The sequence below is a fragment of the Hemicordylus capensis genome, chromosome 2 (genome assembly GCF_027244095.1).
Source record: "Hemicordylus capensis ecotype Gifberg chromosome 2, rHemCap1.1.pri, whole genome shotgun sequence".
In the NCBI taxonomy this organism is placed as follows: Eukaryota; Metazoa; Chordata; class Lepidosauria; order Squamata; family Cordylidae; genus Hemicordylus; species Hemicordylus capensis.
The window spans coordinates 12,397,012-12,410,714 of record NC_069658.1 but is presented as its reverse complement, the minus strand read 5'-3'; the positions used below and the strand labels follow the sequence as shown (position 1 = coordinate 12,410,714).

General features: G+C 48.1%; 1 protein-coding gene across 12 annotated transcripts in view; it reads left to right on the top strand.

Moving 5' to 3' along the window:
• PIAS2 (protein inhibitor of activated STAT 2) overlaps positions 1 to 13,703 on the top strand; it is a 75,540-nt gene that overhangs the window by 46,881 nt on the left and 14,956 nt on the right. For all 12 annotated transcript variants that reach the window (XR_008314804.1, XM_053289080.1, XM_053289081.1 and 9 more), the window contains 2 exons: positions 3,283 to 3,416; positions 5,342 to 5,516. Coding sequence is in view for 11 of the 12 variants with exons in the window: in XM_053289080.1 (XP_053145055.1) it covers positions 3,283 to 3,416; positions 5,342 to 5,516 (309 nt within the window). In the remaining variant the exon portion in view is untranslated. The remainder of the gene's footprint in view (positions 1 to 3,282; positions 3,417 to 5,341; positions 5,517 to 13,703) is intronic.

The window sequence follows — 13,703 nt, the reverse complement described above, 5'->3', positions numbered from 1 at the left end:
ACAGCCTACTTCTGCTAGGGATGGTCTGAGTGTGTATGTTCTCCTGCAGTGGAGGAATGCATCTGTGTACAAGGTTGCTCCTTCCATTCACTCTGGAGACTAAGCCAATCAGATTTTAACTTATAGAAACTTATATGTATGGGGAGGAGCTGATCCAGGCCCCAGTTCCACCCGTTTCACTCCAAAGAGCAAGCCAGCAGCAGCATCTCACTGGAGTGCTGTCTCTCCCCACCAGTGTTCTCTTTAAGGCATGCGCACACAAGTTTTTTGACATCTGCTCAGCTAATTTTAGATCCCGCTCAGGTTGAATCAGGAAGGCCCCATTCTGAATGCACATGCATGCACACTGCCTTGAGAACTGCCACCCAGAACAAAACTCATTCCGCACAGAGATGAAAAAATTAGAGGCAATACTGCTCCCCACTGCCCCTCTCTCTACTCCTTCTCTCCCTCATATTGAATAGATAGGCCAGACAGTAAGGGGGGCAAATAATTCTTTGTTTAGCCTGCACCTTTTCTACTCTGTCACAGCTGCAAAAGCAGAGACCTCTGGACAGAAGATTTCACTTTCCAATGAACGAATAACTCCCACGCCCCCAAAAGCAGGATCACTGCAAATCAGGGGAAGCTTGGAGTTTGTTCCAAAAGAATTATTCTGACACTGAGAAGAAGGAAGCATATACGACCCCATCCACCGACAGGGGAGGGCTTGATCTGCATGGGTGGCGTCCAGTTTTGATCAGGACAGCCATGCAAGCGTTGTGGGTTCTGGCAGTGATCATGAGGCCACACGGGAGCCACAGCATATAGCTAACAGTTTTGCAAAGACTGTGCTCTGGAGGGGGAACCTGGACTGAGGTGAATCCACTCGACTCCAAAGGCCCGGGGAAAGCTTTCCTTGCCCAGAACCTTCCCTTCAACCTTCCCACAGCACGTCAGGGCCTGGATCAGGCGGCTGATTGCGGCAGAGCTTCAGCAACAGCCCCACAGTCCCAATCCCCCACCTACTTCAGTGGATTTTCAGTATTCATCCATCGAGCAGGTGGTGCTTGGCGATGGGGGGAGATGGGAAAGGGACGCTATTCCCTTCCCGTAAATTGCTGAGATGGGAGGATAAACGCCACTCAAGCAAGCTGGACTGGGATTCTTGATCCCATAACAAGGTTTAGAAAAAGGGGAGAATATAGGAGAGCCTTGTTATTTGTGGGGGTTCCATTCCTCACCTACTACCGTGGGTGAAGGAACCGTGAATAATGAGGCATCACAGCAATGGGGACAGCGGGGGTTAGATTCCAGGGTGGAGGGAAAACAGTGGGGAAAAATGGCAAACGACTACAGAACTTAGTGGCATGCTCTGCACGGGTCTGCACGGGTCTCAGAATCCCACCATGTGCCCAGAAATGCCCTCCAAATTAGTAAATGCCCCCCAAAACCATGGGGGGAAAGTCCGGCGTTAGTTTTTGTTTAGAAATTAGCCATAAAATGGTGCCTCCTGGGCTCTTTTAGACAAAATGGGGGCTGGAAGTGATCTCTGTGGTCACTTCTGGTCCTCTAGGAACCACAGATGCGTGTGTTTTAACCCTTCAGTATCTGCAGATACGGGAAACTGGTGTCTATTAGACACCCCGTGGATATGCGCAACCGTGAATAACAAGGTCCTACTGTATGTGCCTCTCCACCCTCTAGATCCTGTGCAAATCCTGTAGGATCAAACCTCTCCTGACCCACTCCTACCCTACAAGAGGACCTACCTAGCCAGCCTGCCTTGGAATTTGATAGCATAATCTCAAATAGGGAAGAAGGGAGTTGCTGGAGGAAAAGCCCACCCCCAACCCATGCTCCCTCACACTGTTAATTTTCAGAGGTTTTTTCAATCTTTTTTTTTTTTTAATGGCACATAGGATTCTTAAACTTGTTGATCAGGCCCTGCCTTCCTTTGGCAAGCAGGAAGGTACCTCTCAAGAGCTGTCCTTGAGATATATATTAATCTAAAGGAGGCTTTTAGGGCATGAGACTCGCTATTCATGTCTTTTCACCCCACATCACTTGGAAGGAAGGCCTCAACTACTGCCTTGTTTTGTTTGCTCAAGGCCTGCATATTTCTAGCCTATACTAGTTTGGGTGGTGTGACCAGTCAATCTGTGGTGTAACTATCTCAGCAGGGTTCTCTACTCTGGCACCCCTCATGGATGTTTGTGGAGTGGCAACCTGGACTTCTTGGGCACTACACATTATACTTCTGGGTGTTGGCTGATGCCTCTTCAACAAAACTAGTTCTTCAGCAGATGGCTCCTTCCTAATCTAGAAGATGGCCGGCCCCTCGTGCATTTGGGATGTTTTTAGTATCCTGTACATGAATGCACTCCTCCACTGCAGGAGAATCACATGTTTGGACTTCCCTGATAAGCTGCTTCTCTGCAGTGGAACTGAGTGGAGTTCATTCAGCCCACTGATCTTGCTCTGGTCAGGAAGCCGTTTTTCTCCGTTTTTATCTGACGACCTTCTCGGGATGGCCTTTCACCTCCAGGATTCTTTTCTTGTTGCCTGTCGTGTTTATTACATATGTTTGAGTGTCGCATGTTTCTCTTTATGTCCTGTTCACTGGTACCACAGATTCACAGAGACCTGTAAATGGGTATTATTATTATTTATTTGATTTCTATACTGCCCTTCCAAAAATGCCTCAGGGCGGTATTGAGGTATGGCTGCCACTCTTCTTGCCTGTCTGTCTGTCTCTCTCTCTCTCTCATATACATTTATATTTATATTTGTGTGTGCGTGAATGACTCTAAAGATTAAAATCTGATTGGCTTTGTCTCTGGGGCAAGTGGGAGGAGCAGCCTGTACAGGCATGCACTCCATTCCACTGCAGAGAAGGAGCACTTATTAGGTAAGTCTTGTTGAATTCATCTGGGTACCATGCTGTTTAAGCTCCCTCCGCCTCCAGATACTGGAGTGAACTGTCTCTAACATCAGGGCCATCTTTTAACTGGGCAGGATGGGCTTGTGTTAATGGCACCCTGCCACAGAACCGAACAGTGGTGCATGAAAAGACAGGTTGTGTTTTAGCTTGTATGCTGCATAGTTGTGCTGAAAGCAGCTCACAATATGCAGAACAGCCATAATTCACAAAATACCATATGCTACCAATCAGAATGGCGATGGGGAGGTGGTGGGTCATCAGGAGAGGATGGTTCAGATCCTCTCATATGGAAGGAAGGCACCTTCCAAAGGTACCACTAACAACTGTGATGGAAGCAAATGTTTAATGCTGTTTTCCAGGCTCTTTATGGAAATTTTAAATGACTGTTCAGATGTAGATGAGATCAAATTTCAGGAGGATGGTTCCTGGTGCCCTATGAGGCCAAAGAAGGAGGCTCTGAAAGTAGCTGGCACCCAGTGCACCAAAATAGAAAGTAAGTGACTTGGGATTCCAGCCATGCAATGCTTTTTTCAATCCCTTCTGGCATTTCAGCACCCCACAAAGCTAAGAATGTAGACTGTTGTAGGAGGAAATAGTTTTAATTTTGAAAGGAGTAACCATTCCAAAGCACTTTAAACACTAAAAAGTATATTTATTATTTAATTTGATTTGGTTTGATTTTAACATATTTTTATACTGCCCAAAACGTATGTGTCTGGGCGGTTTACAAGAAAACAAAATAGATAACAGAAAAAGTTAAAATATTAGAACAACTTAAAACTTTAAAACAATATTTTAAAACATTGTTAAAACTATTAAAACAGTATTTCATTAAAAGCCTGGGTGAGCAGATATGTCTTTAAAGACTTTTTAAAAGTTGTAAGAGATGGGGAGGCTCTTATTTCAGCAGAGAGCGCATTCCAAAGCTTCGGGGCAGCAGTGGAGAATGTCCGTCCCTGAGTAGCCATCAGAGAAGCCATTGGCAACTGCAGATGGACCTCTCCAGATGATCTCAATTGGTGGTGGGGTTTGTGAAGAGGACATTCTCTTAAATACTCAGGGCCCAAGCCATTTAGGACTTTATAGGTTATAACCAGTACCTTGTATTTGGCCCAGAAACTTATCAGCAGCAAATGTAGCTCTTTCAATACAGGAGTAACATGGTCTCTCCGAGATGATCCAGAGACCAAGCTGGCTACCAGAGAACAAGTTCTGGACCAACTGTAGTTTCCGGACTACGTACAAAGGCAGCCCCACATAGAGTGCATTGCAGTAATCCAGTCTGGAGGTTACCAGCAGATGTACCACTGTTCTGAGGTCGTTTATCTCAAGAAACAGATGCAGCTGGCGTATCAGCCAAAGTAGATAGAAGGTATTCTGCCCACTGCCTCAGCCTGAGACACCAGGGAGAGGCTCAGATCCAGAAGCACCCCACAGACTGCATACCTGTTCTGGGAACGTGTGAACCCATCCAGAATAGGCAGATCAAACTCATCTCCTGGGTTTCGACCCCACACAATGAGTACCTCCGTCTTATCTGGATTCAGTCTCAGTTTATCCCTCATCCAGCCAGTCACCGCCTCCAGGCAGGCATTTAGGAAGGTTATGTCCTCTCCAGATGATGTTGACATGGAGAAATATATTTTGGTGGCATCAGCATACTGATAGCACCCTGCACCAAATCTCCTGATGATCTCTCCCAGCAGTTTCATGTAGATGTTAACATCTGAGACAATATGGAGCCCTGAGGCACACCATACAAAAGTTCAGATTTTGAAGAATAATCTCCAAGGGACACAGTCTGGAACTGGCCAAGAGGTGAGACCAGCAGAGTGGTGCCTCCCACTCCCAACCCCTTCAGACGTTCCAGAAGGATACTATGGTCAATCATATCAAAAGCTGCCGAGAGGTCCAAAAGGACCAACAGAGCTGTTAATTACCAGTTGGAGATCATCCATCAGGCCAGTCTCCACCCCATAGCCCACCTGAAAACCAGCCTGAAATGGGTCTAGATAATCGGTTTCCTCTAAAACTGCCTGGAGGTGGGAGGCCACCACCCTCTTAATTACTTTGCCCAGTCACAAAAGGTTGGAGACAGGCCTGTAGTTACTCAACTCTGAGGGATCCAAGGCAGGCTTCTTCAGAAGTGGTCTATTAATTGCCTCATTAAGACAAGGAGGCAGCCTGCCCTCCCTCAGAGAAGCATTTATAATCTCTACCAAGCCTTCTACAACAACTTCTCTGCCAGATAGTATAAGCCATGTCGGGCAGGGGTCAAGAGAACAGATGGTAAGCCACACTGTTCACAGCTTGTCCACATCCTCAGGAGATGATGCTACTCAGATTTTCACTAGGAGTGTGCCACCTTCTTTTCTAAGGTTGGATCTGCTGTAACTGCCTTCCTCTCTTCCTTTCTAGGTTCCAGCATGGTCAACAAGCCCTGCTCCGCACCCGCAGCCCCTGGTGAAGTCAGCAAGAAGAAAGTTGATGTCATTGACCTCACTGTTGGGAGTTCATCCGATGAAGAGGAAGATGCACCTCCTAAGAGGAAATGCATATATATGTCTGACACACAAGCAAGTCCCACCAAAGGGTTTGTTTACTTTGCAAATCAATAATGTTTCCAATAATGTTGTCTGCCTTTGTTTTCCAATTTTGTTGACTGTTTTCCAAAATTCCAAAGGAAAATTTCTAGTACAGTTGATGCAGTTCTGCATCACAACAAGCAAGGTGGAAGGAAAGGAGGATCATTGTATCAGCAGCTGCTCTAGGACTCTCTTGAGAGCAGCTTTGGCTGTGACAGAGAAAATGGAGTCTCGCGCTCCCCCTTCACTTCAGTCACACATGGAATATCTTGCCAGCCTTGCATTTTTAACTGTCCTTGGCTCCTGGTTGAGAAGGGGCTGTAGCTTAATGATAGAGCACTTGCTTTGTATACAGGAAGTCCCAAATTTGGTTTACTGGAACATGGAGAAAAGTATGGTTATAGTCACTCCTGACCCTCTCACTATCATCTCTGCTTGCACAGGAAGCTCTCTAAACAATCAAGAGGCAAAAGCTCAGACTTGGAAAGCATACAGGCAGCTTTCCTCTGAAAGAAGGCCCCGCAAAGTCTGGCTGACTTGATTGTGCAGTTGACCTTCCAGTTCTGGATACAAAAGTGCCTTCAGATCTTTTTCCTGGTCTAGGGCTTTATGACTTCCCGGACTTAGACTGTTAATTAAAGGAGAATTGTCTAGGAGACTCCGTGGAGTTTGAGGAGGTGCTGCAGAACTAATTTCAGTAGTGCTAACAAAATTTAAGGCTCTCACAGGAGGCAGTCTAGAGATCTCTGGACTGCCTCCTGTGAGTGGAGAAACCATGGGACTGGTTCCTCCTCCTCTGAGACACAGTTCTCACCTACTCCCTCCAGTTCCTAGTCATGAAAAAGAGTAGAGAAATGAAGGCTGCACTGGATCTAAGAAGGAGCTGTACAGCTTGTGAGTTGCCAGCTGCTTAACACTCCCATTCATGTTTGAAGATCCATACTTGCCGCCCTCCAGTGGTTCAGGGCTCTGGGGTGTTCCCTGCTCTAGAAAATAAAGCAGTTTCTTCAAAGGTCTAGTTGAATGGAGATTAGGAGATACCTCCCATTTCTTTGTTAAAGTTAGTCTTATTCCTGCCTCCTGCTATGAAATGGATGCAGAGTTGCAGCTTGGCCAGAGGAGCCGGCTACAGCTGATTAACCTGTCTTGACTGATCAGGTGAGAAGAGAGAAGCAAAACACTCAGCCTGATTTTTAAAGAGGAGATCAAGTCAGCCCCAGTGTCCTCAGTCACGCTTTCACACTGCGACACCAGGCAAGTAAGTGTGCCTGCAGCCCAGTTTCTGGACTTTGACTAGGCACAAGGTGTCTCCAGACTCCCAGGATTGTTGAGTCATTACTTTTTGTTCCTTCCCCTCTGGTAAGTCACCCCCACCTCCTTGCTCTTGCTTAGCTTCACAACTCTGGTTCTTTTCCCACCTCATGGTGCTCTTCACATTGAGGAGATGGGGGTGCTTGTGCTATGTAGTGGGAAGAGGTTACAGCCATTGGGCAGAAAGTGGGCTACAGGTCTGCAGTGTACGCATCTGAGTGTCCGTGTTCAGTGCAGGGTATGGAAGGCAGAAGCTAGATACTTGCTGGGATCTTGGACCTCCCAGTGGATTCTGGCACAGTGGATACTGGGGGGGTGGGGGGGTTGTTGCAGCCTGAGAATGACCAAACACTCTGACATCCTTACCTCTTTCCATGGCTAGCCATCTCTCTCACCGGTCTTGACCCCTCTACATCTCCCATGTGTCAGCCAGAAGGGGATGCAGAAGGCAATTGTAAGCATCTCCTCCCACGCATACACACACACACGGTTGCTCTATTGTGTAGAGCACATGCTTTGCATGCAGGGTGTTCCAGAACCACTACAGGGCTGAAGTATTCATGGGACTCTACTCACAAGTCATGCCCTGTTCTTTTCTCTTCCTCCCCTTTGGGAGTCTATGGAGAAAAGGCAAAGAGAGGAGGACAGAGCAGGGCTGAAAGTCTTCTCCTAATCCGAACCTGCTACCCTTTGCCAAGATTCTGAGTCCTACACCAGCATCAAGTCGGGACGCTAGTTTTCCCTGGCTGTGATTGCTGAGAAGGAGATGGCAACCCAGGGTGGTGTCTGTGGAGTCACAGACACTAGCTAGCCCTTGGAGCCTGTTGTTGCAGTTGCTGGAAATGGACACGTTGCTTTCACGGTTAGAAAATTTTGGCATGCTGCCTACCACAAACTACTTGCAAACTCGCCAAACACTGCACTGCCTGGCCTGTGTGTAATTGTTAACCCCATATAGAGGCACTGGCTGCCTCTCTAGATTTAAGAGAAGATAGCTCTGCAGAGAGGTTTCCTCCTGTGCTTTCCCCAATCCAACAAAGAGAATTGACAAACACATTGAGCATCACAGAGAATAGGGAGATGCTGACAACACAGATGGAGACTCCTAGAAGTGAAGATGCTGATACCTAAGCAGAGTCGTGGCGGGAGGGGGGGGCTCCCTAGATGACAGATGAGAGTGCCTACTTCCACCTTAAGAGTTCCCAAGGTTCCTCACCAAAATGCTCAAACCATTGGATGACTCTCACAAGCCAGAGGCAACTGGGACCAAATGTGAGTTTGTACCCTGAGCACCCAAGCTGCAGAGAAGGGTCCCAGTGTTCCTGGTGCTGGTGGGGGCGGTGGTGCATATTCTCTGCTGCTGACATCTAAGGGTGTCTCCGTGAGTGGGTTATGGTTCTTCACTTGGCTTTCTAAGGCAGGACTATGCAAACTAAGTCTTTAAGAGGTGGAGAAACCTGGCCCCACTCAGTTCTTTTAGTCCTGTGTGGCTCCAAGGCAGTTCTCAGCTTTTCTCTCTGATCACACTTCCTTTCTCTTTCACTTTCAAGCTTCATCTTTTTGTTCCTGGATTCCTCTCAGCTTTCCATTACTGTGTCTTGTCTCTTTTTAAATCTCTTTTTAATATATATTTATATTTTCTAGCTTTTCGTTTGTTCCCCCCGCCCCTTCCTCCTCTACTTCTGCTGGGCTCTTCGCCCCTTTCCCTTTCCCTCCCTTGCATGGGACATGCCAGGCGCGTGCTCCATATTAGAGTCAGGAAGGGGAAATTCCAGCAGGGCCTGCCAAAGGTCCTCTTAGCAGATGGCAAGCCGCCCTGGAGTTCACAGAGCCAAGTTTGCCGTTCGGGAGAAGAGAGCTCACAGTGGACCAGCTGACGGGTGGCGTTCCAGAGCTTCCGCCCACTCAATCAGGCGTTTTACCAGCAGAAGGAGAAGAGAGCTCGGAGCAGAGTGCGCCCCACACCAAGCAGCTGATGGGCAGCACTCCAAAGCTTCCGCCTGCTCAGTCGGGTGGTTTGAGGGCAGAAGGGGAAGAGAGCTTGAAGTGGAGCACAGACCCCCAACAGCTGTCGGTCTCAACCTCATTCCCACCCACTGCCAGCTCCTCCGAAGGTCCTTCTTTGATCCAGCACTGCGGCTTCTGCCCGCTCCCCAAAGCCTTGCAGATCATGTGGCTGCTGAACCCAGCTCCTCACAAGCGCAGATGGCCTCCACAAGTGGCATGCAGGGCATAGCCCCTGAAAAATGCAAGGCAACTTCCCAAAAATCAGCAGCCACTGGGAGCGCAGGATCTGGCCAAGAAGCAACTAAAACTTAGTCCATTAGGACTGTGGTGACCAGAAGCACTGCAGCTGGAGCAGACATGCACTTGGTGAGCTTGGCCCATGTTGGGCCTTCTGATTCTTCTAACACACACACCCCACGAACACCTCTGGGCCCTCAGGTGGACCTAGCTTGCTCCAATGCTGCAATACCTCAACTAAATGCCACCTACCTGGTGCTCATGGTTTGAGGATCTGTTGGCGTATTCTTTTGAGCACTATGATCAATTAAAGTCTAAAAAGTGAAAAAGGCCCAGAAGGGAACGATCACCTTCCTCAAGCACTTTGTATTCTGTTTCTGATACTCCAGTCCCTAAGAAGGTACAGAAAAAGTGCAAACACATTAAAAAAGCAAAAAGGGAAGATCTAAGTCTAAACAGAGGGGAGAGTACCCATTCCTCTGATATCTGAGACCATGATTCACCAGACCCCAGGTGGGCCACATCCAGAACTCCTGTGGGACCCCCAGGCAGGAATCTTCAACACACCCCAAAAACCCCTACCAGTGCCAATCCCAGTTATCCCCTTAGACGAAGAGCCAGTTCCAAGGGGAGACACTCCAGAGGACCCTGAACCCCTTTGGAGGGAAACAGACCCTGACCAGACAAAGAGGAGGGAGAGTGGTCATATGGTCAGGAACCAGAGAATTCTGAAGCCCCTGAGAGATTTTTCTAGTCATTAGACTTTGCTCCCCTGATGTCCAAGACTATTCATACATTAGGTTACACAAGGTACGGCCTTTATCTCTGACTCCATGAGATTTGCATCAAGGGCAGGAGCTACTTCAGTGCTGGGCCACTGGAGCCTGTGGCTGGAATATTGGCACTGCTTCTAAAATCATTCTGGCCACAGTACCTTTTGATGAGGAAAAGCTATTTGGGGATGCAGCCTTAAAAGATATTTTAGTGGAGTCAAAAGATAAGAAGGCTATGCCCTCATCGTGTAAACATGGCCACCTGCAGGGAAGATGTTTTTTCCAGTCCTTTTGCCCCTTTCAGTCCTCCACCAGCAGGGAGCGGGGTTTCAGGTCCCAGCATCCCCTCTGGAGCAGATCCAGACCTTACAGACAGGGGTTTGGGAACAGGGCAGCCTTCGCCACCCAGGGCAAGCAAACCAAACAGCAATTCTGACTCAGGCAGGTCACCCCTGTGGTGTTGTCACCCCTCCTTTCACTTACACGCTTGGCGGGGGCACCACCTCAGATCGTTGGGTACTTGATGTTGTAAAGGGGGGCTACTGCATAGAATTGGCCAAAAACCCAACTCACCGCTTTCTACCCACCACAACCTCCCACCTATCCTCCAAACACAAGAGTCTCCAGGAGACGATCCAGCAACTCCTATTGATCAGGGAAATAGAACTGATGCCAGCAGACCAACAGGGAGCAGGCATCTGTCCCATCATCTTCACCGTGCCCAAAAGGGACGGCTCTCTGCGGGTGGTTCTGGGCTTAAAATACCTCAACCACTTCATAAAAAGAGGAAGTTCTGCATGGAATCACTCAGGTGGATTGCAGAGGCTCTACACCTTAGGGACTTCCTATTCTCCATAGACCTGAAGGAGGCTTATCTGCACGTACGTATATACCAAAGCCGTCTCCTTCTGCTGCACTTCCTCTATGCCAAAACACACCACCACCTTTCAGCCTCTCCTCAGCTCACATATTCGTGAAAGTCCTTGCACCAGTCATAGCGCATCTCTGACTCCTAGGGGTCAGGATTTTTGCTTTTCTGGATGACGTGTTGGTCTAATCTCCATCTTTACAGCCGGCGCAGAGGGACCTCAACACCATGCTACAGGTCCCCCAGGCCCACTGATCAACTCTTCTCACCACCAAAGTGCAGAGCCACCGTGGAGACAGAAGTCCATCAGGCCTTAGAAGTACAGAAGTCCATGACATTGTTCTCCCTCTCCAGGATCCTGGGACCTTGGAATCAGTACCATGGGCACATCTCCACCTGCGGCCGTTGCAGTGGTTCCTGCTACCCCATCACCCGGAGATTGCCGTGAAATCCATCAAACAGGTGAGCTTTTCCACTCCAAGTGCTACAATCTCTGAGATAGTAGATTACACTTCCGCACCTCTCCATAGGGAAGGAGTTCCTGGATCCTCCATGAGTCATCGTCACCAGACACATGCAAGCACGAGTGGGGCGCCCACTGCCTCCATGACTTGGCTCAAGGAAAGTTGTCAGCCACCAAAAAGCAACACAGCATCAACTGGATGGAGCTCCGAGAGATCCGATTGGCACTTTTGACATTCCATCATGTAGTCCAAAACCAACATGTACTGATCTCCACGGACAATACCATAGTGAAAGCACACATGAACTGCCAAGGAGGGACCAGGTCAAAGTCTCTGCAGGAAGAAGTGGTTCTTCTGTTCCAATGGGCCGAACAAAATGTGGTGTCAGTAACAGCCCACCATGTGCAAGATAAACTGAACACGGTGGCGGACTAGCTCAGCAGGAAGGAAATTCTTCCAGGACAATGGAGACTGCACCCGAAAACCTTCAGATACATACCAAACCACTTGGCCACCCTTCCATGGATCTGTTCGCATGTCCCAGGATGTTGTCTTATCATCTTTTTATCCAAAGCCAGTACATCCAGTAGAAAAAGCTCGGCACAAGTTGGATGCCCGTAGGTGTCTGAAGACCTACAAGAAACACACAAAACACATGTAGACTATGGAGTCGTCATTCATTTCCTTTTTGCCTCAAAACATGGGTCAGGCCGTGACCTCCACCGCTATAGCTTGGTGGCTCAAGGCATCTATCGCCCTGGCATATGAAACTCAGAATCTTAAGGCCCCTACTAAAGTGTTTGCCCATTTGACCAGGGCGGCTGCCACCTCCGCTGCGTTTTCTATAAACACTCCGGTCCCAGACATTTTCAGGGCGGCTACCTGGAGGGCCAGCTCAGCCTTCACCAGGCACTACAAATTTGATACCTTTGCCTCTGATCAAGCAGCATTTGGGACACGAGTACTCCAGCAGGTCCTTCCTTCGGAGTAGGTAGGGGTGCCCTCCCCCATGGGCTGTGGTATCACCACTCAAGGAGACGTCCTTGGATGTCAGCAGCAAAGAATGGGGCATTAGTTCACTTACCGCAGAGGCTTCTTGCTGCTGCATCCAAGGGTGTCTTGACCCGCCCTTTAGCACCTGTGCCTAGAAAACAAGGATTCTCCTATAGCCCACCTTTTTAATGGACAGTTTTTGTTAATTTCCCCCCAACATATTGTTGGTTCCGGTTTTTGGCACCTAATTCAGTGTGTTTTCTGGTTGTTTCCACTAAGTGTGTTTTCTTCTTTAAAAAGTACTCTTGGCTTTCTTGGCCTAAAAGAACTGGTTGGGGCCATGTTCCTCCACCTCTTAAAGATTCTAACTAATTTGCATAGTCCTGCTTTAGAGAACCACGTGGAGAACCATAACCCACTCAATGAGATTCCCTTGGATGCAGCAGCAAGAAGCAGCCTTCATGGGAAGTGAACCAATGCTCCATTCACATCATCCTGGAATCACCTGGAGAGAGTCCTAAGCAAAATTTACTCGCTTGATGCAAGCTGCAAGGAATCTGGCTCCAGAGCCAGCAGCTGCTCTGGCAAGAGAGTTTTTGTATCCTGCTGAAGGGTGAGATTTTACCCAGGGACCAAGTTGACAAGAGGATGGTGGTCACCCTCAAGAAGGCAACATGAAATACAGGATCAATATCAGCTGGGATGGCCACAAATACAATGTAAGAGGAGCTGCTGAAGAAAAGATTTATTCCAAGCTTCAATATCTTTTTCAAGGAAAACTTTCTCTGGAATACCTGGAAGAGAGATTCTTTCCAAAATCCTAAGCAGACTGGAAATAATATATTTCTTCCAGGCAGTCCAGTAAAAAAATTACTTGAAAAGGAAAATATATTGAAACACGTCAGAATTAATCTTTTCTGCAGCAGCTCCTTTTGCGTAGTTTTGGTCACCCTCAAGAAGGCCAGTGGAATGCAGCACTAGGCTGGCAGCCACTCCCTCATGTTTCCAGGGCTGCCCTGGTGTGGCTCATACGACTGCACAGAGAAACGCTGTCTGGAGAAGTGAGTCAGGCAGTTGGCCACCTTGATGCAGCATCTTTTAGAGCTGATAGTTTGCTTGAAACACAACACTATACTGGCAGATCCATGGTGGCTTGGAGATCCAGTTGGCTGTGCCCATGGTGTAACTCTCTTCTCAACAGAACACTTCAACCGGGTTAAAGGGCAATTTTTTTTTTTTGAGAAAATACATGGCTAGGGTGGCAGTCAAAGCTCCATCTATGGAGAAGGTTCTACCATTCACCTATAGTTTGTCTTTCAAGTCCTTCAAGAGTGATAGCTTCAGTCATGTGCAGGATGGAGAGCTGGTTTATGGTAGCAAGCATAAATTGTCCCCTCTGCTAACCAGGGTCCACCCTGGTTGCATTTGAATAGGAGACTACATGTTTGAGCACTGTAGGATATATCCCTCAGGGGATGGGGCCACTTTGAAGAGCAGAAGGTTCCAAGTTCCCTCCGTCGCATCTCCAAGATAGAGCCGAGA